The sequence below is a fragment of the Camelus ferus genome, chromosome 19, assembly GCF_009834535.1.
Source record: "Camelus ferus isolate YT-003-E chromosome 19, BCGSAC_Cfer_1.0, whole genome shotgun sequence".
NCBI classification, from domain to species: Eukaryota; Metazoa; Chordata; class Mammalia; order Artiodactyla; family Camelidae; genus Camelus; species Camelus ferus.
In genome coordinates, this window is record NC_045714.1 from 6,161,172 (window position 1) to 6,185,838 (window position 24,667).

Consider the following 24,667-nt stretch of genomic DNA (forward strand, 5'->3'; position numbering starts at 1 on the left):
GGTCACAATGGGTAGAAAAGATCATTACCTATGCTGTGGCAGAAGGCTGACTGGCTGCTGTGTGAAATCCACATATTCAGTATGTTCTACCTTATCTCGTTGGGAAGAAACAGATTTTTCCTTCACTCCAAGTGGTCCTCAAGCTTCAGTGGCATAGAAACACCGAGAGATGATCTGGGAGCCCCATTTTGAGGGGTAGGTGCCTGTAGTCCACAGTAGGGAAATCATCCCTCTCTACGGCAATACTCACTTGGCAAAAGCAGGTCCAATGGCTTCTAGAAAATATTTCAGGTGGGGCATCCCCCAGTCTTTGACATGATTTTCAAATCTGGCACTTATCTTGTTCTCCGCTGAAGTAGTGTGTGTCTTTACAAACAGGCAGGCATTTGGACCAGACAATACAACTAGAGGGAAAAAAGGGGGCAGATCTTTTTCTGCTCAGATCTTAAGAGGGGACAAAGAACAGTCTGAAGCAGACCCTTTACTGCTCAATGACAGGGAACCAAAGTTAGGACAAGAAAATGTTTCAATGTGCTGAAAAGGGAGAGAAATCTTAAGTGTTTACCCAGGCTCGGTGGCTCATGGCCACAAGGAAATGTGAAGGGCAAAAAGTTCTCTGAAGTATGTTTTTCCTATTTAAAATCTACAGAATTGTTCAGTCTACAGTTATAGACCTTCTCTAATCAGAAGATGGCAGATTGGCAGCTTTTATTTCCATATTATTCCGAAAACAAACAGTAGCAACGACGTTCTTTTAAAATGGCTTTTATTGAGACACTTCCAGGGCTTCTGCAACATTTCTAGTTGGGGATCTTCCTCATTTCCAGTTCTCAGGGGGCTAAAGTCTTCTGAATGCCAACAAGGCCCACTCCCACCATCTCAGCAAGGAAGCACGCTCATCTGTCTTTGCTCGAATGTCCAACTAGGAACGCCCCCCCCCCCCCAATTATTTTGCACAAGTTTCATTAGTACTCCACGTAGGACTCATAAGCCCAGGCTAAGTTCTTCCTACTTGTTAATTAGGAAGGGTAATTTCAAAACAAATATGCGATGGCTTAATTTCAGCTGGTATTACTGTTCTCAAGTAAGAGAAACAGACTTTCTCAATGCCAGGTTTTCTAACTTAGTAATTTGTAACATCTTAATTTGGGGACATCCCATTCTAAATGTTAGCTGGTGTCCACAGAATTCACAATCTACCTCTAAAACAGACTTAAAATAGCTCCACACCAGCCCCAAATGCACAACTTATCCTTTTAGGGGTAGGTTTGGTCAAACCTCAGGTAAAGCAGCATCAACAAGATGAAATCTTCTAGAAAGTCTTAGAAGTTATAGAAACCAACCACTTTAGAACTCTTTAGGCCAATGTCCCTGAGAGGCAGTGACCTCTGCATGGACTGGAGTATCTCATCATCGTTATAATTGCCAAAACCGCTGGCCTAATTCTGCCTTCTTACAACTTTCCAGTCTCTTGGGAATCTATGCACAGTAAACACACCATACCAGCTCCTTGCAGCTTGAAAGCCCTCCAAACGTGATCTCCAAAGCCTTTTTCTTAATAGCAAGATGGTCGAAGAGTTTTAACAAAAGCAGAGTAGTTGCCTGTTTAGTATACTTGCTCCCATTATAAGATGAAAACTAACATTTACTTCATTTAGAAGAAAGAACACCAGGGCATTAAGATTCTGCTTGCAAATTAACGCTAATTTATGTTTACATCCTTTTATCATCGAGACATTTACATATATAAGCAGGCTCCGGTCCTTAACAAAAGGGGAACTGAAAAAAATTCAAGGATGTTTATTTTAGCAGTTTAAAAGGAAAAAGACAAAACAAAACCAAAGGTTTTATAACAGGTGCCTTGAGAGAAAGCATTCCTCCTGCCAGTGGCAGATCTTGATCTTCCACAAGTTTCCTCAGCGGCTGTGGCCTCCATCTCTGATGGAAGAGCCACGGCATCAACTGGCACAAGACATAGTGGACACAGAGGACTGTAATGTGTAATAAAGCAAATATTTACATTAAGCACAATACAGCAATTTATTTAGATGCGTAAAATGAATACAAAGGGAAATAAAGACCACAAAATTATACATACTACAACAGTGTGTCATATATTAGATGGTATAAATGAAGACACCAGGGTGGTGTTTAACTAAAGATAAAACTAAATATCCAAAAGGCAGCACTCCTTGGTTTGCTGCTTCAACACAACACACTTTCATACAGATCTAAAAGGTGTCAAAATTAGTAGCTGCAAAGTCAATTCTTGCATGTGATTTTAGCTTAAAAGATTTCAGAAAACATCTGAAATACCAGTTTTTGTTTTTGTCAGCTGTAATGTCATGGATATTCAGAACAAGAAAAATTCTATAATACAAGAGAGTCCAGATATATATCTTATGTGGCTGGCCTCTGTTGTGAGATTGTACAAGGTTATGTGCAAAAACTAAGTCTGTCCCGAAGTCCACACTAGGGTAGTTTCAGGCTTTTGCTAGGTCAACTAGATACAGCGTTTATTACACAGCAAGGGCAACACTAAAAAAACAAACAAAAAAAACCCCAAAAAAACAAATCTATGATGGGTACACAATAACAATATCATAAGCATCACTTGAATAGGTCTAAAAGACTGTACAAATATACATTTCAACTATTCAGAATGAATACATGAAAAAAATCGATTTCCCCAAAGTCTACTATACACATTGGACTGGTAGCTTGTATGTTGGCCCTACACTACCATGTGAAGCGAGAACGCTTCCCAAGGACATCCAACCAAACATTTTACAGAGGGAAAGAAATGCTGAGAAGGCAGATAAAATAAACCTCTGCTTTTCCTCCTGTGTGTTCATGAGCCACCAAGTTACTGGTTTTTCACATTTAGTTACTGTGTTGTCACAGCATGTTCTAAAGCAAGATCAGCCAATCACGTGTCACAGACTTAGAAATAACCACTGGGATCACAGTGGCCACATGTCCCCACAGCCTGATGATCCAGCACTCAAAAGGCAGTACCAATCAGAATACAGCTTTGCAGTCATTCTGAAGGAGAACAGAGTTCCAGGCTGCAGCGTTTGTCACTGACTCCGGAGAACCTGGCACTCAGGCCTGTTGGCTGCTCAGTTTAACTCCGGTTAAGCTGCCATGCATGGGCTCAGCTACTCCATCAGTCATGTTGTCAAACTGCTCCCCGTCCTCACTGTCAATTGTGCTATTCTGCCACTCAATCTGTGGGTTGGATAAGCGCTCATCATTTTCAGTTGCATTCTTCCACTGTGACTGGTCCTTGGACCAAAACCCTTCAACTTTTCCATAGGAACTATTCTTCCATTTCAACTGCTCTCTGTCACCTTGCATGGTAGCCTTTTTTTTGGCAGCTGGCTTACTGCTCCTTGCATCTTCACTCTGGGAAGACTCATCGGACCAGGTTCCTGGTTTCATTTCACATGGGTTGTCCTCGAAGTCCGACACTTGTTGGGAACCAGGGCCGCTCTCAGACGGAGAAGCACCATCTTTCCACTCAACGACATCGTCTTGGTCAACCTCACTATCAGAGGCATCAGGCATTAGTTTGGTTGGTTCCTCAGTCAAATGAATAGTTTCATATTTTGAACCATCCTCCTCTTTTTGGTCTAGCTTCTCCTCAGATTCTAAAGCATCCTCAGAAATTACCTTCGGTATGTGTTCCTCTGGGTTATCATTGGGGATTTTAGGCTCAACTTCAAAAACAGGATCAAAAGGGCTACCACTTCCATTGGATTCTTCTTCCAAATTTTCAAAACTGTCAGAGGAACTGTCATCTTCCTTCCCAAGGTTGAGCTTCTTGTCAGCAGTTTTACTAGCATTGACTCTGGAATCCTTCTCATCATGATTTTCAAATAGCCACTCAGCATCAAAATCCATCTCATGCTTAACCTTGTTTAATTCTTTCATGTTGAAACCCAGTAACACACCAGGCTTGTATTTTTCACAGTCTCGGACACACTTCTTCCTCTTGTTACTAAAATGGGAAGCAATGTCACTCTTCCACAACCATAAACTGGCCGCCAGCTTCTCAATCTCTCTCCTGGTGGGATACGGTTGTTTGTTGAAGTATTTTGTTAGGAAGCTTTTCCTGGCTTCATAGGAATCATCTTCATGACCCTTGGGGTCTAAAGCTAAAACAACAGGCTCCTCAGGTTTCTCTTCAAAGAAGCTGGGTGAATCACTATCATCATCTAACTTTCGCTTTTTCAGCAAGGGAAATTCCATTTGCTCGTAAGTGCGCTTCACAGGTGCCAGGCCTGGTGACTGGTTAAGCCGAGAGGGTGCATTCGTCTTATCTTGGCCATTCTGGGTCTTTCCAACACCCCTGCAGTGAACTAGATGCAGAGTGATCGTCGAGGCGGTCATATTGCTGGTATACACACCAAGGCAGTGGATACATTTGTAGGTGAGCTTTTTCTCCACTGGGTGAACCGTCTGAATGACTTGGTGCCTCTCTCGTAAGTGATGTGCAAGTGCATCAGATATGGGTCCTTTCAGGATTGAGAAGCAAAGAGGGCAAAGGGTTTTCCCGACATCTTTTTTATAGGGCACTGCAGCTTGAGGTGAACTTTTAACAGGGATATCTGCCTTTTCCTGAACTTTTGGTTGTGGCTTTGGGGGGACTGGAGGGTTATTCTGGGCATGGTAAGCAACAGATTCGGCAGGGGCATCCCTCAGGTTGTATGTGGTTACAAGGAGATGGATGTTAGTGTGACTACCCTGCTGCAATGTCAAATCAAAACTCAGAGTAGAATCTGTTTTAGGTCCCATCTCTTCATCAATGTGAACCATCCGCATGTGTGCCGCCATCTTTTCCACATCATTGAAGGTTGAACGGCAATATGGACAAGACAGACCATGAATTAACATGTGGTTGAGCAGAGTGTCTGTGGGCAGATAGCGATTACAGTAGAGGCATTTGCTAGTAAAGTTGTGTATTTTCATGATGTAGTTGGCTACTGCTGGGACTTTCTCAGCTTTATGTTCTTTTTCGAAGTGCACGCTATAGACATTTTCAGGAAAAAGCTCATTACAGATTGTACATATTTTCCACTTCTGAGTTGAAGAAGTATTGGGCGGGGGAGGGCCAGTGGCAGCTGCAGTAGGTTTGGAACTGGACTGACCTAATACTCTGGATGCCTGTGACTGGGAGAGGGAAGGAGACTTTAACTGGCTCGATGAGAGAGAAGAGGCATTTGCAGGCTGCAGGGAGTATCTTGCTGGTGCCTGGGACCTCTGCTCTGACCCAAGCCCGTAAGATCTTCCGTTTCCACTTGGAAGTAACTGCTTCACAGACTGAGACTGTTGAGGGATGGAAACTGGTGCATTGCCACTGAGACCCAGTCTCATTGACTGACCAACGCCATAGCCCTGGCCTACAGATTTGACCCCATAGTTGTTCTGCTGTAGGTGAACATTAGACATCATGTTCACTCCTGTAGAATTTAAGTTAGGCTTTGGTATTGAGAGTCGATTCACCATCTGCTGTGACGGCAAAGACCGGACGTTTCCAGAAGCAAGGGAACCAATTCTTGATTGAAGTCCCATGCCTTTCTTCTCTTGAGGTTTGGGAGCAATTAGCATCAAGGGTTTGGATCGGGGAACCACCACATTTGTGTGCCCAATCATGGCAGTGACCTGATAGCCTATGCGTTCGTGGTCTTCAATGACATGTTGAACCAAAGCTTCATAGGACTTTGGCATGAAAAGGCATCGCTTGCAGTGAATACTACCCTCTTCCCGGGCATTTGAGCCTAAGGGGACTGCACCATTGAGTGATTTTTCGCCTGCCTTTGCTATGTAAGGTGCCGCCACATGTTGAAAATGTTCCCTGTAAATGTGCTTCCTAACTATTTCATAGAGAGGGTCTCGGTAAGTGCACTTCTTACAGTAATAAACAGCTTGCTCTACACTGTCAGCCTGCTTAGGTTTAAGGCCATCAGTTTTGCTTTTATCTTTGAAAGTGCTGAGGCTGCTACTTGGTGCGCTGGCGTTTGGAGCATGAAATATTTTAATGTGTGTTTCCAGAGTCTTTTTGTCTGCATTGAAGGTACAGTAGGGGCAATTAAGGAGAATCCTATTTTCAAAGTCTTCACTATGGACATTCCGGAAATGACTTTTGTATGCAGAAAAGAATTTTGAAGAAAATGGACAAGCACTGCAGCAAAAAGGTTTTGTCCGATAGTCCTAAAGAAAAGACAAAAACTGGAATCAGAATGCCACTTCAGACAGGCAGTAACAGGTTCTAGGTTTTTCCCCAGTCTCAATTTTAGAGACATAATGCTATTTTTAGAACCAAAACTCTGTGTTGCATTGATTTGAGTATAATTTTTTTCCTTTTGCAAAATAAATTTATGGGCCATAAACTCAAATGAGAAAGCTGTTTTAAACTACTTTTTTGGTATCACACTGTGTTATAAATAAAAACTCAATTCTAAGTTCTCCCTCCAAGTTTTTAGAAAAGATAAACAAAAGACAAAGACAAACATTTTATAGTTAGAAAAGACATGAATAAGCCAGGTGAAATCATCTTCACTCCATGACTCAGTAAACTGCTGAGGGCTTCAGATTTACTATATGGTAAAATTCAGGGCCCAGAGTGTTACAATGCACTTAAGGCAACAAATACACCTTTGGTCCTCCCCATCATGGAAAAATTTTCATAGAAAAAAGGAACAACTTCAAAAATCTCAAACATTTCCCCCTCTGATCGAAGTAGAGTGCAGTATTCAGATTATACTGCAGATCAAAAAAATTACTGATTTGAAAAGTCAGCTTTTTTCTACAAGCCATGCTATTCCTTCTTCTCAAGCAAGAGCAGCTTCAAAAGAAGTAATGAAGTGATAGCTGCTTTGATTCAAATTAAGAAGTTAAATAAAAATTTCCTATAGACTGTGAGGAGTGCAAGGTGTTAAAAAGCCTATAAAGTAAAGCACTGCAGAATATACTGATATCAAAGAGCAACTGCCAGAACCATGCTCATTAACACTTGTGCAGTCGGTCCTTTGAAGAAAGTGAAACACAAACTTGGCAAGAGGTTAGCTCTTTTCCCTAAAAACTTACCTTGTTTCAGATACTGGTTTGAACCAAAATGAAATACTTCACTTTTCCTTTAGTATTTGTGAAACTGAATTAACTAAATGGTGTGTCCCACTGGAAAGCTTTCGTATTTTAAGACTGCTGGTTAATCCCCTTCCCTGGGGTATCAACAAAAAAGAACCAGATCACTATATTATCAAATTTCTGAGGTGGAGTTTAAAAGTACTGATTCCCTGCCAAGTATGTTCTGATAGATGAACAGATCAATAATCCAGAATCACAATCACTGCTGAAATAGGGGATGGTATATAATTCGTAGAAAAGGAGACACCACCTATGACTCCCTTTATTTTTGTTATGTTGTCACCTGTTGGTATTTGTTGGCATTGCTGGTGTCTTGGACTATCTATATCGTTTTTAACTCCAAAAAAGTTAAGCTCTGCCACCCTACAGAGCCACCTATTCCATCCCCCATGTGCTAGCTGAGGCCACCCCATAGAGTCTGCATAACAACATAGATGAGTAAGAAAATGTAATGGAAGAAAGAGTCGTGTCTTCCCCTCTCTAGAAAAAACAAGGACTGATGGATACCCTAGGTGAATAGGATGCTGGAGGGAACATTTTAGAATTAGAAGAGAGCCAAATACTTTTGGCAGGGAGGTGGGAGGGGGACTAGAGGGGAATGCTGGTATACAGTGGGCTTCACAACCTTTAAGTAACAAAACTTTCTATCCTTACACTTGAAGTTTCAGTACAATGACAGACAAGAACAAAAGTTCTTCCTAGTTTTCCCTACCTCTTAGGAAAATATGAAATCAATTTTGACACTTCTCACGATAGGATGCTGGCTCTAAATAATGCATCACTATGAAAGCTTTAGAGCAGAAAACGGAAGGATGCAGCCTTTTGGGGAAGTCTCCCATGTAACTTACCTGGTTTTTTGTAAGTGAAGGGTCCCATAGTCCTACATCCTCCCATGTAGTGTTTTTCAAATAAAAGTCATTAGGTTCAAACTGTTTAAAGTCCTAGAAAACAGTGAAAGAAGTTTACAAAAAAACATGGTATCAACTCTAGCCCAAGTTTACATACAAATCCTATTTCTTAACTAGGACTGGACAGATGCACAGGAAAATCAACTCCACAGAGAATTAAAACTAGGAGTGATAAAGCCCTTAGTAAATTCAAAGAAAGGCATACGATGTAACACTGAATATTTTATATCAACCAAATAGTCCCCAAATGATCAGCCAAGTTTTCAGGGAAGTGGCTGGAAGTTGTAACTAAGTAAAAAAAAATTCAGCCACATATTAATACCAAAGCACCCTTCATAAGAGTATTGTAACTCATCAGTTATAGTACTGGAATGGAGTATATAAGATATCAGCGTTCACTTACAGTACTACAGATGTGATATTCTGGTTCTGTGCAAAAAAAAAAAAAAAAAAAAAAAAAAGTCTTTCGTGATGGGGTTTGGGAGGGGTGGAATTGGACTCGGAAGAAAACTCAGGGTTTCTGAACCCCCAAAGGAGGAAATCTATTCAAAGAAAGCAACTAGTATAATATTAAATTTAAATTTATACTCTTTGTAAAAATTTGACCTCCCCAAGCCTGAGATAGGAACATAAAAAGTTTTACGGTAAAATTCCTCTTGTTCCTAAAAGGTTCACAGTTCAGTATGGGGAAAATCAAGTACACATCAATTCCAGAGTACGTAGTGGATGCAATAATGGGAGAAACAAATCAAATGCAGGATAGAAAAGGCACCTCTAACATTTGCATTGTTTATTCTTGTGAAGACTACCCCACTGCATATTGAAGTACATGGACTGCTGCATCAGGCAGATCTACCTGACAGGACTTGAGGGGTTGGAGAACGAGTGGAGTGAACTTCCACACCAGGGACAACATAACTAAAGAAACCTTTGAGAAGCTTCCATCTTCATGACATACCCCTAGAGTAGGATTAGTGGGAATCAGGAAAAGAAAACTTGTTGCATGAAGGAAACTGCTTTTTTTTTTTTTTAAACTTTCGATTCCATCCAAACATTTACTGAGTGCCTATTATGTGCCCAGCACTGTGCTGGGTGCTAAGGAGACACAGATGGACAATGTAGTTATGGTCCCTGGCCAGCTGGAATTTAAAGGGCTAATGGGGAAAACAGCTTTAACATTTCTTTTTAATCAGAGCTTTTTGGTCAACAACCACAAGACTGGAGTAATGAGATCTGGAAAAGGAGACCACTGCACTGGCTATCCCACAGGGCTATTATAAAGCACACAGAATAAAAAGGCTAGAAAAACAGTTTGTGAAGTCCAAACTGTTACACAGGGGAAGATAATAGTCTATGATGGGTCAAAAGGGCCAACAAATGCTCAAATCCCAAGGAAAGACAACAAGCACCCAATCACCATGCCTCAGCAATCAGAAGATCAACCAGAACATTCAGGCGTATCAGAGCGAGAACAGGCTCTGGAGTCCCACAGACAGACCCTGCCACATGCTTAGCTATGAGGTGGACCTGTTTACTGGTTCTTCATCTGTAAACTGGAGATAAGAATTCCTATGCCCCCCCTGGGGTTGTTTTAAGGATTTGCATTGAGAGATCATTTTAAAGCACCTAGTAAAAAATATCTGACATGGTACGTCCTCAATGGTAGCTGCTTTTGCTTCAGGATGCAAAGATGAAAAAGCCCGTTTTAGGGAGAAGGGAACAAGTTAGGCTAATTGAGAAAGCTCTGGCAAAGCTAATGCTGCAGTTAAAATTCAGAATCACATCTAAGAATTAACGATCCTGGCCACTAACACAAAGTAATGGATCAGAAGCTGAGTCATGTGAAAATTAAAAAATGACATGCTACTTACTTCTATGTGTTCTTTACAGTATTCCAACCCAATGTCACTAAGTATTTTTTTCACAGTTTTCCGGGCTTTTCTTAAACTGCCAAGATTGTTGACAGGAAGTTGGAACATAGTTTCTATTGGAAAAAAAAATTTAAGTCAAGTCAAAACATGTACAACTTGTAATATTTACTAATTCCGCTGATGGTAGGATCACAAACCCTGGCCCAGTCTGACAAAAAAGGTGAGTAGATACACTTATCTAGCATGTTCTGCATACTTAACGCAGGCAGGCAAAATAAGTGCTCTCTGATCTTTTCTATTTTTAACAGGACATTCTATGTTACAGATAACATGAATTTAATGTGGCACAATTCTGATTAAAAACTAGTTTGGTGATGAACTTATTTAAAGTTGAGAATTAGGTTAATAATACCAACCGATTATTTTAAAATCAAGTGTTGAGTGCTTTTTCTCCTTGTGATGTTGAATCTCTGAAAACAGAAAAACGTTCACCATTTCAGCATCATTACCACATAATTTTGAGTGCCAGGGAAAAGAAGTTTTTGTTGTCTGGGTACTACCCTGCACATTGCTATAGTATCCTTTAAAGTTTATACTTCTGTATGACCCAAACTAAAGACACAAATGGTTGTGTAACTTGCCTGCCAGCCAGTACCACACCTGGGCAAAGGCACTCACTTATGGTCACAGAATGAATGCTGAGATGGGGAAAGCTGGGGACTCAGCATCACAGCAAGTAATAACTCTTACTGACTTTAGGGGATCTTTTTGAAAAATGAAAAACCTGTATGTGTGTGTGAGGGAACTGAAAAAATTACTTAAATGACCTAATACATTAAGGTAGAAATTTAGGTCTACTTTCCCAAGTTCCTTAAAAACAAAGGTTAAGAAAATAAAATTAGTAAAACTTGGGCAGTTGAGAATTAGCATGGCTTCCAATGTGACTATAAATGTCTCTTAAAAGATAGGGTAAGAATTTATCATCGACTTCAGAATCCAAATAAATTCTGCAGGACATAAAGTAGCTCTAAAAATCAAAAACACACAGAAACAAAATCCAATGCACCAGGAATTAAAATTTAGTACATGCAAGTCTGGTTTTCTAATTAATAAAGGCTGTTAATCTATGATATCACTACCATTTGTAAACCACAATCATGAAGTAAACCAATCCAAATGTAGTATCTGTTACCTCATTTATATTCTAATCCAAAAATCAATATTAACTATAAAAAAAAAAAAGAGAGAGAGAGAATGAAAGCCTACCAACCTCCCCCCAACTCCCAGCAACTTCTATAAATCCTAAATCTGGATATGTTACCAGAACTTAGAAGTCTCAAAATATTCCGTATGAAGTACCAATGTGTACTTAAAGCCAAAAGAGGAATGCATTTCACTGAAACACACTTATCCTTAAGCTGGAACTCCTCCTAGCTATGAAGCATGACTATGGTGTCCTCTGCACTCTCCATTATTCCTTGTGGAAACGTTATTGCTAAACCCTTTTCATGGTTCAAAACAATTTTTTTAAACAATTTTTTTTATCAGTTGCTTAATAAACTGATTTAAAAAAAACTCTCCTAGGTTCCCATAAACTAGGCCACTCAGAGAGAACCACCTGATAGAAAAATGTTTCAGAAATACAGTGTCACAGGCTAATTCTGAAGAGACTAGGCATAAAAATGAACGCCCATAGATACCCAATTCTGAGAAGAGACATTTTGTTTCTCCATTCATTTCATAAATGCTCCATGAGCCAAAATCCAGTTCTTTTGGAACTTCCTACGTTAATCCTTCACTTCAGAGCAAAGACGGCAACAGGCAGCCATTACTGGTTCTCCCTGCCTCCTGGATAAGCAGCTCAACGTCTCAGCAAAACAAATACAGATTTGGAAATGTCGCCACCACTCTACACAGAAAATATCCAAGGGAGTCAAACTGCAGCTCAGGATAAAGGAAAACACCCTCGTATAGAAAATCTGCCCGCAGCTAAGTTGTTTTAAGACCTCCAAGCGAAAGACCCTCACTGCTTCACTATACCCTGTTTACCCACCTACAGTTCTGAAAAAGTAATAAGCTCATAAGGGAGCTTAGTTATAAAAAACTAGTAATTCATAAAAGGTATTTGATACATAGAATAAATCTTGAGTTTACTCATGTGAGCTGAATTAAACAGGCTTAAAAGTAAGTGATACTGCTTACTGGAAAATGCTGTACAAAAAATGGTTATGTGTTTTATGATTAACTTGGGTTCCTCCTAGCTAATGCGTACTTAGAAAGATGTAGAATATTTTGGGTTAAAATTATAATTGTCTTCATAAGCAGAATTCTGATATTTCTAATGATCTTGGGGAAGTTTATCATCTGTCGCCTGCCCCAGGTGGAAGTACCCTCCAGGGAGGCCATTTCCAAGATTTTGTCCACCTGAGTGAGAATAACACATTCATATGTGTTAGCATCCTCAAAAGCATTTAGATTCTTCTGGCTTTTTGCTTATTAAATAAAATATTTTTCTTGGTATACAAAACAGGTACCTAGTATTAGGAATATAATAAGCAAAGAAGGCTTCCTCTTACTTCTGACCCTCCATTTCTTGTGTATACTTCTTGAGCTTTTCTATGTCTGTAACAAGCCAAGGTTCCTTGAAAGTCTCCAACAAACTCTATCAGTTAATGTTAGAATTATTATAGATAGTAAGAAGAACTCAAGGGCCCTATGTTTCCCCCTCGCCCCCAGCCCACTGCTTGCTGTTAAGAAACAACTTCAAATCAACAGCTGCTTCCAGGATTCATTGATGTTATCTATTTGATTCTTGTTTAAAAACACTCACAAGAATTCCTTCTGGCTTCCTCCTCACCTCTCAGAAGTCCTTTGAACTAGAAATCTGGACAAGGGGCCTAATACCTCAAGTGAATAACTGAGGGATAGAAACAGATTAAATAGGAAGTTGACTGCCTGAGATTAAGGGCACTTTTGAATAGAAAGAAAGCTAAAAACAAAATAATTTACAACCATTTTTCTTAGGGAGGAAGATGCTTTACAATAATGTCAAAATTTGTCTAGAGATGAGTACTGAAAAAGAATGCAGAGGGGTAGTCTTATTTTCTCTCCAGATTTGTCCCCAGTGGCTAAACCTTTCTCCAGAGGCTCCTTGGCTATTAGGATGGCCATTCTCACCAGGTCAGCACCACTATCCCAATACCAAGAAGAACTCCCTTTAGCCAAACCATAAATTTCTCAGTTAATGGCATAGAAAAGGGGGAAATATCCAACTGACCGAATGAAACCACTGTTCAGCGATCATTTTTGAAGCACCTACAGTTTGCCCATTAATGTGCTCAAAATAGAAAGTTGAGCAGGACAGTTTCTCCCCTTCAGCAGTCCATCACTTCTAGGGTACACAGCAGGCACTGGGTCACTGGAGTAACGAAGATGCTTGTTTCTCTCTGCCCCAACTTCCCCTCGGAACCACGCCTGCCACAACTCTTGTGCTATCAGTTAGGAGGCCTTTCCACCATCAGAGCTGAGTACACATGACTTAGGTTAACCAATTAGTGTGTTCTGTCTCTGCAGACACTGATTAATACAGACTTGGACATATGCCCCAAACAAGGCTGATAGTGATGATGAAAAGAATAATCAGGACCTGCCACTACATGGAGAAAAGCATAGAAAGACAGAAAGGGAAATACTCCTGTTGACATTGTTTAGGGTCCTCAATCCAGCTATGCCTGAAAGACAGCCCCCTTCATGCACCCCTCCCCCAAACTTTTCCTAAACAAGAACATACAATCAGTTCTGCAACCAGAAATTCTGGTAGACTCACTGGGCAGTGGGACACAGAGAAGGAAGTGAGTAAGAGGGAAGATGGGGAATTTTACGCAAAATAATTATACTTGTGAGTTGGGTCTAGCAGGAAGAATAGGAATTTGTCAGGAAGGTATAGTTATTCTGAAAGAGGCTTTGGACCTTGGTTTCATCAATCAAAAACAAAAACACTGTATGGAAAGAATTAAACATTTTCTAAATCTAGAAGATTTTGGGGAAAGCTCAAACCCATTAATAATGGAGTCAACATTTCCAAGTGTTTTATTAACAACTGACGTTAAGTAGCTTCTGGTTAAATTAAGCATATGCCATCTGATGAACTAGACTTAAAGCATCAATTTTTGAGAATGATTTAAATTCATTGTTGAATGATTCAGCCATATTCCTTCCTATCAGTCTTCACAAATTATACCCACACCTACTGATTAGGGCCAAAACATTAAAGTTTTACTAATCCTGGCCAAAATCCTACTCATGCACTTTCCTTAGAAAGCAAGAGTCAGATGGAAGAAATGAAAATCTGAAATTGGTAGCCAGAGGCTACAGATGAATTAAAACTATATAATTACATGTAAGACTGATCAAATACATGTACCTCTTTCCTTTCCAAATACCAAAAGCAAAAACACTCCTTTACTCGGGTAAATAAAGGCAGAGAGAGCCTATCTCATGAGGAAATATCTGTAGGCTGAATCTGTAAGGGGAAGGATGATGATACAACATCAATGACTGTGAACTTTATTTAGGCAAAGAGATTGTTAACTGAGAAACACAATTATAATCATTTATGAAACAGCTCTGCCAAAAGGCTTGTGTGTAGTCAGGTACTGTATTTAGTTTCATCTGGGTCAGGAAGATGGAGACGGAACCCAGCAGATGACAGTGCTATTTTAGCAGGCTTAAGGCAAGGTCTGCAGGACCTGAGGTACCAATAATCAATGGGGCTTATCTGTGTATGGTGGTTCCTCTGCAAAGCCACCATATCAAGGACAGCATCATTCAGTCCCTGTTTTTAGGAAAAGCAGAAAGGCTTTATTATAACCATGCCATCAGGAAATAAAAACAAAAACAACAAAAAAACTGTAAAACCCAATCCTAAACCTTTGACCAGGGCACAGATAATCAAGCCAGGAGGAAAAAAGAAAAAGAGAAAGGAAAAGAAAAAGAGAAAGAAAAAAGCCTCCAAATCAAACTTCTACAGATTATATTTTAAACTACCGTGAGTATGGATCTAGAGTGATATTTTCCAAGTATGCAAATTCTTCATATTTTTATGTGCATTCTTTTATGATATTTCAAGTTCCTAATAAGAACATATGGTGCTAATTTAACATGCCAGAAAATACAGAAGTAAATATGATGGTATGTCCTAGTTTCTATCACCTGCAGGCATAACTCTGCTACCTTTTAATATTTGGGAACCGAAATCTGAACATATATCAGAGTGACAACTGATGCATCAGTTATACTAGTGAATGCAAATCAATAATTTGCATTAAAAAAAACATGTCCAACACTGCATTGAGCTAGACAGATACTTCTTTCTGGTAAAACTGAAACATAAGTTACTTAATCTGAATAGTGGTTTCCAATCCCCCCCCCCCACCGCCCCGTCTCCTTGAAGGAGTGAAACCCTTGTTTCTAAAGAAATCTTACTTGAAATATAAAAAAGATAAAAAGTGGAGCGAGAGGCTCAGGTTAATGGAAAGAGGAAGAAGGAAAAGTTTTGTTTCCAAGTATCTCTTTGAAATAGTTGCTTGTCTAAACTAAGCTCATACATAATGCAAATTTACAACAAGATGGCAGACTAATGAAACAGAATCTGGACCGAGTGGACAATCAACCAAAGCAGGAAGTTTGATGGCTATTTATAGCAGAATTCCAACAGTTCACCGAAAATTTCCCCTGAATATAGTTAGTCTGATCAGAATAAGGTGATAGGAAGCCCACAGTAAGCCTAAGGATTAGAACATAAGTTTATACTCTCTTCTTTTTAAACATTCCTACATTAACGCTGTTAAGAAAAATACAGTCTCTCTGGAAGCATCTTTCTGGTAAGGGATGAAGGAGGGCATCAGGTTGGAAATGATGCCATTACTCATGTGAACGAAAAATACTGCAAACCATATCAGTAAATAAAGAATGCTGAAGCCATCAAGTCATCAGCCCCCAATGAAGACAAACCTGCAGCCCAGCCCCTGCAGCCACTCACAATGGTGCACTCTGAGGGGACTCAGAATAATAAGGACAAGATACTGGCCATAGATAGCTAGGTGCTTGTCAAAGGAATGAATTCAATGAATCGAAGTGTTTGCTTCCTCGCATACATAGAAAAGCACCGAATTCTTTAACTTTAGATGTCTGTTTTTCTTTAGATAACAAGTAATCTTTTACTGTTCCATCTACCTGGTCTTTGTTGTAAAGCTCCTATATATCCCAGCTCCTCCCCTACCTCTTCGGAGCAGTCCCTCAGAGCGATCTGAGAGGCTGTCATCATGGATAGAGTCCTCCAGCCAAATAAAACGTAACTCAACTTTTAGACTGCACCATTTATTTCAGTCGACACTCATGAAGAAAAAAGGCAACATATTTTCTAAGTTAATAAAAAATTAGGAAGACATTGAAACTACTACAATATAAAGAAATTCATTTCTGGTACATCATCAATCCAAATTAATATGTAAGAGATTCAGACCCTTGATACTTAAAGTATCCCAATTAATGCTGGTAAAGTATTTATATAAAGCTCTTATAATCTACACTGGCGTTTAAGAGCCAGATATTTGAAGGTTTAAGTTTTGCTATTTTCTAAGAGGTGCAGGCATTTTAAGAAGATTCTCAAAAAGAGAATCAAAGCATCAGTTACTTCACTGCAACCCACGATGGCACTTTAAAGAAAAAAATTTTGTGATGTCTCTGTGGAAACACTTTGGACCTGTTAAGATAAAAACTACTTAGGCAGAAAGAAAACACCATTCCCAGATTTCTGCACTCTCTTTTCCTCCTGCTACCCCCTCAGCAACATATTCAGTGCCTGTCAATATCACTCATTGAGTAAAAGTGTGGTCAATGTAAAGCACTTTCTTTTTATAACCAATAACTGTTTATCTTTCCTGATTATTCTGAGATCCAAAGTGATGAACAGACACCTTATTTGCTTTTCAGGATGTCACTAGCCCCACATTTAAATTAAACCAGTTGTAAGAAGGTTTATGTATCTATTTTTAAAAAATGAACCTTGGAAAGCCTTTCTAGAACAGCCCTCTCATGAGCAAGCACATCGAGAGCCTGGAGCTTGCATTCAGTCTGGAAGCAATCACCCTACTCAATCTTTTCTAAAACACAGTCCTGAACAGAAGCAGCTTATCTTTCAATTTCCTATAAGCCTGGACAAAAGACCTTCCAGATGCCACAGGCTTTTCACAGAAAGGCAGCTCGGTCTCCTCCCTTCCCTCTTTTCCTCAATCCCAGATACCAGAGAACAAGCAATTGTCTGACTAGCCAGCGGCAGAATGCTCTTACGGATTAGCAGATAAAACTGTGCAGCATGACAGAGGTAAGAAAAGAAAGTTCAGTCTCCTCTCTGTCTTACCAGAAAATCTGCAGTAGTGTTGAGGCTAAAAAGGGGAGTATTTGGAAAGCCCTGGAGGTTTAGACAAAGAAACTTTACCAATGAAGACATATTTGTACCAAGAGCTAAATCTGAATAATGAACATCAATCAATTATGCTGCTTAGGATAATCACAGAAGAACACTGTTAAGAAAGCCAGGAAGCAGGCAGGAAATGTAACCAACTTCTCTTTTCTTCTGTTCTTAAACTACTAACTGCATTTTTACTATTCTTTCAGTTTAATAAAAGAAACCCAATTGATTGAGTAAAGTGTTAAATATAAAACTGAAAAAAGAACTTTCAGAAAAAACTTTTTTCCAAGTTTTTAACCAAATCAATTATTAAATCCCTTATAATTAAGTTTTCATAACTATTTGCCAGATAGACTGTATTTATGCAGGGCAAGATGAGCATTTACCTAAATACAGCATCCTGTAAAAAAATGTTTTTATCACAGGAATACTTTCGGCCACTTTTGGCCATGAACGATGTGCGAATCCCTTCCACAAACAACCTTGCTCTTAAAGACTTGTGTGAGGGAAGCACAAACCCCACCAGGCAGTTCGTCCCACACTGGACAGCTCTGTTCACAAGTTTACTTTTCACAATGCTCTGTAACCTGCCCATAGCTCTCAGTTCAGCTACAGAAGTCTCATTACTTAGCCACATTAACAACCTTTCAAGTTTTAAAGACGTCCTCTTTCCCTCCCAAGTTTTCCTTCTTCTCCCCGTTAAACATGCCCAGTGCTTTTCACCATTCCTTCTGTTCCTGCACAAGCCAATCTCCAATGAATGGGCTCCAGTGTGACAATCTCTTTGGGGCCTGAATAAACTATTATTCCAGATGTAACATAATCAAGTCAAGTGGGACAACACTTCTCTGATTCTGGATATTACTTTTAAATTAATGCTCCTGCAAGGTGCATTTGTGTTGGTGGCAGCCACTTCACAAATACGACTACGATCAACTTTTTTTGCACGTGTGTTGCCTTTTTCAATATTAGCTGGTTTAGTTGGTGAGAAAAAGATACTCTATTCTGAATCCATGTCTGGTTAGAAAAGAACTATCAACAATCTTTAAGTATCTCCTCAATTGAAGGGGCATGAGCATTATGATTCCAAAATGAAAAACAAATGTACAGGCCTTAGGAAAGACAAGAGATTGCGATTCCCATTCCAAATCAAAATGTCAATTAAAATCAGTCATGAAAAGCAGCACTTCGAATCACTGAAAAGAACCTGGCGTTTGCCTAATTTTAAACTCTTCTCATTTTACAGATCAGCCACTGAGGTGAAGCAACGAGCCTAAGGGTGATAGATGAGCTTGTCAGTGACAGAGCTGGGTCTCAAGGTCATCTCCAGATCTAGGATGCAGTGTTCTTCCCATTGCTCATGCAGATGAAGCTCTGATTGCTGACATTAATTAAAAGTAAACAACAGCACGTTATGTTACATACATACATCTGGAAGTGCCAGAACTTCAATACCCAAGGTTAAGATAACCATAAATGATTCAGCCAAACCAGCTCAAGTGGTGACAGGGAGATTAAGAATATGCACACATCTCAGATCAGATGTTCTCATCATATCCAGAGAAGAACTGAAACAAGAGCGCAGCTGTGAGACCACTTGCCCTGAAGTGTTAACATCACCATGGATGCCAACAGTCACTAGATGGTCATATCTGAAGGGGATCTTTCTATCCAAATTGTAATGGTGTTATCTTGCAAAATGAAGACCACAATCTTAGTATCCTTAAATAAAACAACAGCTTTTCAAAAAACTGATGTAGTTTTCCATTATCAATACTCAAAGCATGTTCTTCTGAAAACTGCTTGGATAAACTAGAGGCTTTGGTGATTTTTTTTCCTAAAGGGTAGGGGTAGGCAGGAGACTAATCTGCTCTCAATTATCCCTCAGGCTCCCCCACCTCAAATTCCGACCATTCTTGTTACAAAAGCAACTGAGAAATGAAAACATACACCCACAGAAAAACGTGCACATGAATGTTCTCAGCAGTATTCATAATATCCAAAAAGGAAAAATAACCCAAATCTCCACCAACTATAAATGGATACATAAAACATGGTATATCCATACAATGGGATAATGATTCAGCCATAAAAATAAAATACTGATACATGTTCCAACATGATGACCCCTGAAAATACTGTGCTAAGTGAAAAATGTCAGTCACAAATGACCACTTATTATATGACTTCATTTATATGAAATGTCTATAACAGGCAAATCTCAGAGACAGAAAGGAGATTGAAGTTGCCTAGGGCTGGAGAAGTTAGAAAGTAGAGGGTGACTGCTAATGGGTACTGGATTCTTTGTGGGGTGATGAAAATATTCTAAAATTAATTGTGATGATAGTTGCACAACTGTAAATATACTAGAAAACACTGAATTATACACTTTAAATGGGTAAACTGTATGGCATGTGAGTATCTCAAGCTGTTAAAAAAAAGCAATTAGGTCTAGCGCAAGATTACAAAATACAAATTAAGGCGAAGAGCACAAATAATTCTACAAGACAACAGTAAATGCTGCGGTATATTTATCCTTCCAGATTTTTATACACACACAATTTTTAAAAAATGTAATCTATGTATTTTAGCATTTAGTCATGTAGCAAGAAAACCAATGTTACTTGAAAATTTTATAAATTATTTTTATTTTAAGAACTATGATTTCCTGACTGGGACATTGTGCTGTACACCAGAAACTGATACACTGTAACTGATGGTACTTCAATTAAAAAAAAAAAAAAAGAAAAAAGAACCATGCTTTCCAATATGGCACAACTAGCCACAAATGGCTGTTAGGTACTTAAAATGTGGCTACTCTGAACTGAACTGAAATATGCTTAAAAATTTAAGATTGATTGATGTAAAATATACACAACATAAAATTTACCATCTTAAACATTTTGTGTAAAGTTCAGTGGTATTAATGACTTATATTACCATGCTACCATCAACACTACCCGTTTCCAGAACTCTTTCCACCTCGCAAAACTGAAATTCTATCCCCTTTAAACAATAACTCCTCATTTTCCCCCTCCCATCTGTACCTGGCAACCACCATTATACTTTGCCTCTATGATTCTGACTACTTTTCAATACTTTACGTAAATAGAATCATAAGGTATTTGTGTTTTTGTGACTATTTTACATTCCCAACAGTGCAGTGTTCCAATTTCTTCACATCCTCACCAACACTTGTTTTATTGGCCATCTTCTTTGTAGAAATGTCTATTCAAGTCCTTTGCTCATTTAAGACATGCTTTTAAGCATAAAATATACTTGGGATTTCCAAGACTTGGTATGAAAAAATACAAAATATCTCATAAATACTCTTTCAAAATTAAACCACTTGAAATGATGTACTGGATTCAAAAGTTATTAAAATTAATTTCACTTTTTATTTTTAGAATGTGGCTACTGGGACAGATGAATCTCAAAAATATTACACTAAGTGAAATAAGCTAGTCACAAAAGGACAAATATTACATGATTCCACTCAAACAAGATACTAAGGGTAGTGAAATTCATAGATAGAAAGTAGAAGGGTGGCTGCCAAGGGATGGGTGGGGGGAGAGGTGGAGGGGAGAATGGGGATTTACTGTTTAACAAAGATAGGGTTTCAGTTTTGCAAGATGAAAAAAGTTCTGGAGACGGATAGTGGTAATGGCTGCACAACAATGTGAGTGTACTTAATGTTATGGAACTGTATACTTAAAAGTGGTTAGTTAACATGATAAGTTAACTACTATATATATTTTACCACAATCAAAAATAAAGTAAGAAAAAAGTGGCTACTGGAAAATTTAAGACAACAGTAGTGAATATGGAACCAGATAAGGCTGCTTGTAATTTTATCAGCATGGCAGTCTGAGTTCAAAATCAGAGGCATTTATCACTGATGGGTCTCTCTGCCAAAACTATCAATATTAAGCACCTGTTAAGATTCCTTTGAACAGGACAGAGCCTCTAGAAAGTTCTGGATACAACAGAGTAACTTTGAAAGCCTTTACAAATTTCCAGACCATTTTGGACAATATTAAATGAGTGACTCTATAATAATATATTCATGGCTCCCACACCGTTAAGTACCTAAAAAAAAGAATTAGTAAGTAGAGTTCACTTTCCTGGCAAATCTGCTCCACTCCCAGAGGCCAGGAACAGAGGAATATATCACCTTTGTCAACGTTAAGGCCCCAGTTCACTCTGCCTTAATAGTTTAATACAGCTTGGGTAACTTTAATGAGCAGCTCAGTTATTTTTTTGTTTCACAAAATTGAAATGATTCCAGAGCATGTAGCAGCAGTACAGAAATGATTTTCACAGAATTTTTATGTATTAAATTTTAGGTTTCTTTCAAATAGTTACAGGATAGAACTGTAAAAGGGAGAGGTCTTGGGAAAAATAAAATAAGAAGCCTTTTCAAAGGTATCAGAATGGTGAAAATTGTAATTTTAGCACTTTAAGTTTTGGCTTTTTTCATGTTGGTGATACCAAACCAAGAATCTAATGGGAAATTAGCTTGGTTTACCACAGTATCAATCACCAAAATGATAATCACAATGTGACTGAAAAGCTTCAATTTACTTTAAATGCTCATCACAGGTGATCTCAAGAGATTTAGTAAAATATGACCTGAAATTGTAATTGATACAACTGGTAAAGAGGTATTTATGTACTCTGTAAGTTACAATCACTATGGATCATTTTTTAGCAGAGATTAATTTTCCTGATCTCAACTGACAGGCTAAACAGAATCCTTAAAATATGAAAGAGGACAAGGATGCCATCTTACTAGTCAAAGCAAAGAAGGTCCATTAAAAGGGCCCTATTTTTTCCCGCTGCTTTATCTCTAGCATCTTCATCCACCGCTGGCACATAGCAGGCACTCAATAAATGAAGAATGAAATGAACAGTCCCTGCCTACAAAGGGCTTACAGAGATGATACCTCACAAATGTATACAGGAAAAGAGGCAATGTGTCACAAACTAAATGCTCTAAGGCTTCATAAGAAGGACGAAGCAGGGGCTGTCAGGAGAGGGTGGAAGTAGCTGTCGCACTGGGGCCACTAAGTTAGGTGAAGAATCTGCATTCACTCCAAAAACAAACAAACAAAAAACAAAAAAACACCTTGCTGGCAGTTTCAGAGATGGGAAAGCAAGGAATTTTAGGGACTACTGCAGAGTCAGAATGGCTGCTATGTCAAGTTTCCAAGTAATGACAAGGCTGTAAAGGCAGGCTCGGGATAGGGCAGAGGCCACCAGTGTGAAGCCAGTCTGCTGCGATGTCTGGTGACACTGAGGAGATACTGCAGATACTGAGGGAGAGCAGTGACAGAATTTTAATGGCACTCTGAGAGAATTAACCTGGTGTTACTTGGCAGGTTCCATTAAAAAAGGTCTAGAGGAAATAGAATAAAAGTAGAAGAGTGGATACCATGCCTAGCCACTTGTCAGAATCACCTGAGAGAGCTTATATCCGTTCCAGACCAACCTACTTAATCTGAAAGGTCTGCAAATTAACCAGAGCCTTAGGTATAAGGTAACAAGATACCGAAGTGACAGCAAAAGGGGGAAAAAAAGCTCGAGCAGAAGCCTATAGCCAACAACAAAGTTTGTGTTTTCCAGTAGGACTATACTGTTTCATGGACAAAAACATCTATCAGCCACATGTAAAATTTTTCATCCTCGTAACTTCAAACTTCTATAACAAGAAGTAGGGTGACACAGACAGTAGAGCTTTCCCTGGCTAGAAAAGACGGTATGATGGGTGATAAAGAATACAGCTCTAGAGCTGGATAGATCTGTGTTTAAATCCTAGAACTGCTCTGTGACTCTACAAATGTTACTTAAGCTCTGGAGGTCTGTTTCATATGGTACAACCAGGACACCATTCCACTGTTCAAATGTCAAAAGGATTAAATAAGATGATGCCAATTAACACTTAAAGCAATTGTTATTACCTTAAACCAGATCAGATCCTGGAACAATTACTTACAATGAAAATTATGAGATCATACCAGGATATATTTTTAAAAGCACAGACTATTGTTATTCCTGAGCTGTGACTGCCATACATCTTCTCCTGTACACAATATAATGTGATTTCATACTTAAACATAGTAGTATTTTTTACACAATACTTTATGTTTGTGTGAGACATTCATGTTAGAGTTAGCATATTCTTAACTTTACAAATTGTGGCACTTACAATTGTTATACAATAGAACATTTGCAAGTACCCAAAATAAACCTAGGTGGCTTAGAAATGTTTAAGTATGATCCAGATTTTGAGTATTAAAAATGTATTATATATAATATTTGGCTTACTCCTCTTTTAAGAAGACTTTCAGACTAAAACCCTAGTGCTTACAAGCAGGAACTGTTATGGTTGCTGCTTATCCTGTTACTTTTTGAGTATTTAGATTTCAGACAATAATCCTAGCTGTGACCACCAAAATTCTAGAACACTAATGGAACAAATGATTTTCAGCACGTACTTCTCTGAGTGTTCTGAGACTGTAAGATGTATAAAGATGGCAGGAAAGATGACACTTGAGGGATAACATGAAAGCTGACCCTTTATCAACTTTACAAACTAGAGTTCACACAAAATTTCACTTGGAAGGGGAAAGATGCCTCACTGCTTAAAAAAGTAAAAATGATTGAGAATGCCTCTAACACCTCAATCTAGCCTTAGGGAGTGTGAGATGGGTAGCATTTCCCATTTACTCCATTTTAAATAGGCATTTCAGCAAAGCAGGGACACACTGTGGGGAGTGATTCCAACACTACGCTGCCTACAGAAGAACTCCATAGGCTTAGGGCTGCTTGCTGTCAATACAGGTAGACAATCTAGCTTAAGAGAAATGTGAAAAAGGGAAGTCAATTAATTAACAAGCAGGCCTAAGAGGACATTCAGATATGTCCATTTATAATCATTCCAGAAGCATGCTATTGGTCTTCACATCTAAATGAACCAAGATAAAATAATTTCCCCATAGTAAAGGGAAATGTTGTTTTCTCACCATTCCTGAATAACAGAACATGTAATTTATTTGAATAATCTTTGCAAGTTTTTCTAAGCTATCTTCTAGAGCTAAGGCTTGGCAAAAGCATTATTCTTACAGCAGGTTTCATCACTTGATGGCTCAATCCTTACTTTCCAGAGGTTTTATTTATATTTTTCTTGTCCTTTTTTAGTATAATTGATCACAAACCAGGATTCTAAGCACTCCCTGCATTAGGACACACCCAGTCTCAGTTCA

The 24,667-nt window shown here is 38.8% G+C and overlaps 1 protein-coding gene across 6 annotated transcripts in view; it reads right to left on the reverse strand.

Annotated features, from left to right (window-relative positions):
• Window positions 1–749: 749 nt before the first annotated feature.
• The window catches only part of ADNP (activity dependent neuroprotector homeobox), a 52,293-nt gene continuing 28,375 nt past the window's right edge, over window positions 750–24,667 (reverse strand). For 5 of the 6 annotated variants that reach the window (XM_032461374.1, XM_032461377.1, XM_032461375.1 and 2 more), the window contains 3 exons: window positions 9,932–10,044; window positions 8,001–8,093; window positions 750–6,216 (listed from right to left, as the gene is read on the reverse strand). In XM_032461374.1, coding sequence (XP_032317265.1) covers window positions 3,106–6,216; window positions 8,001–8,093; window positions 9,932–10,044 — 3,317 coding nt within the window. In that variant the 3' untranslated portion in view covers window positions 750–3,105. Of the gene's footprint in view, window positions 6,217–8,000; window positions 8,094–9,931; window positions 10,045–10,347; window positions 10,367–24,667 lie in introns of those variants that run through there. The other variant, XM_014550835.2, reaches the window with a different exon arrangement.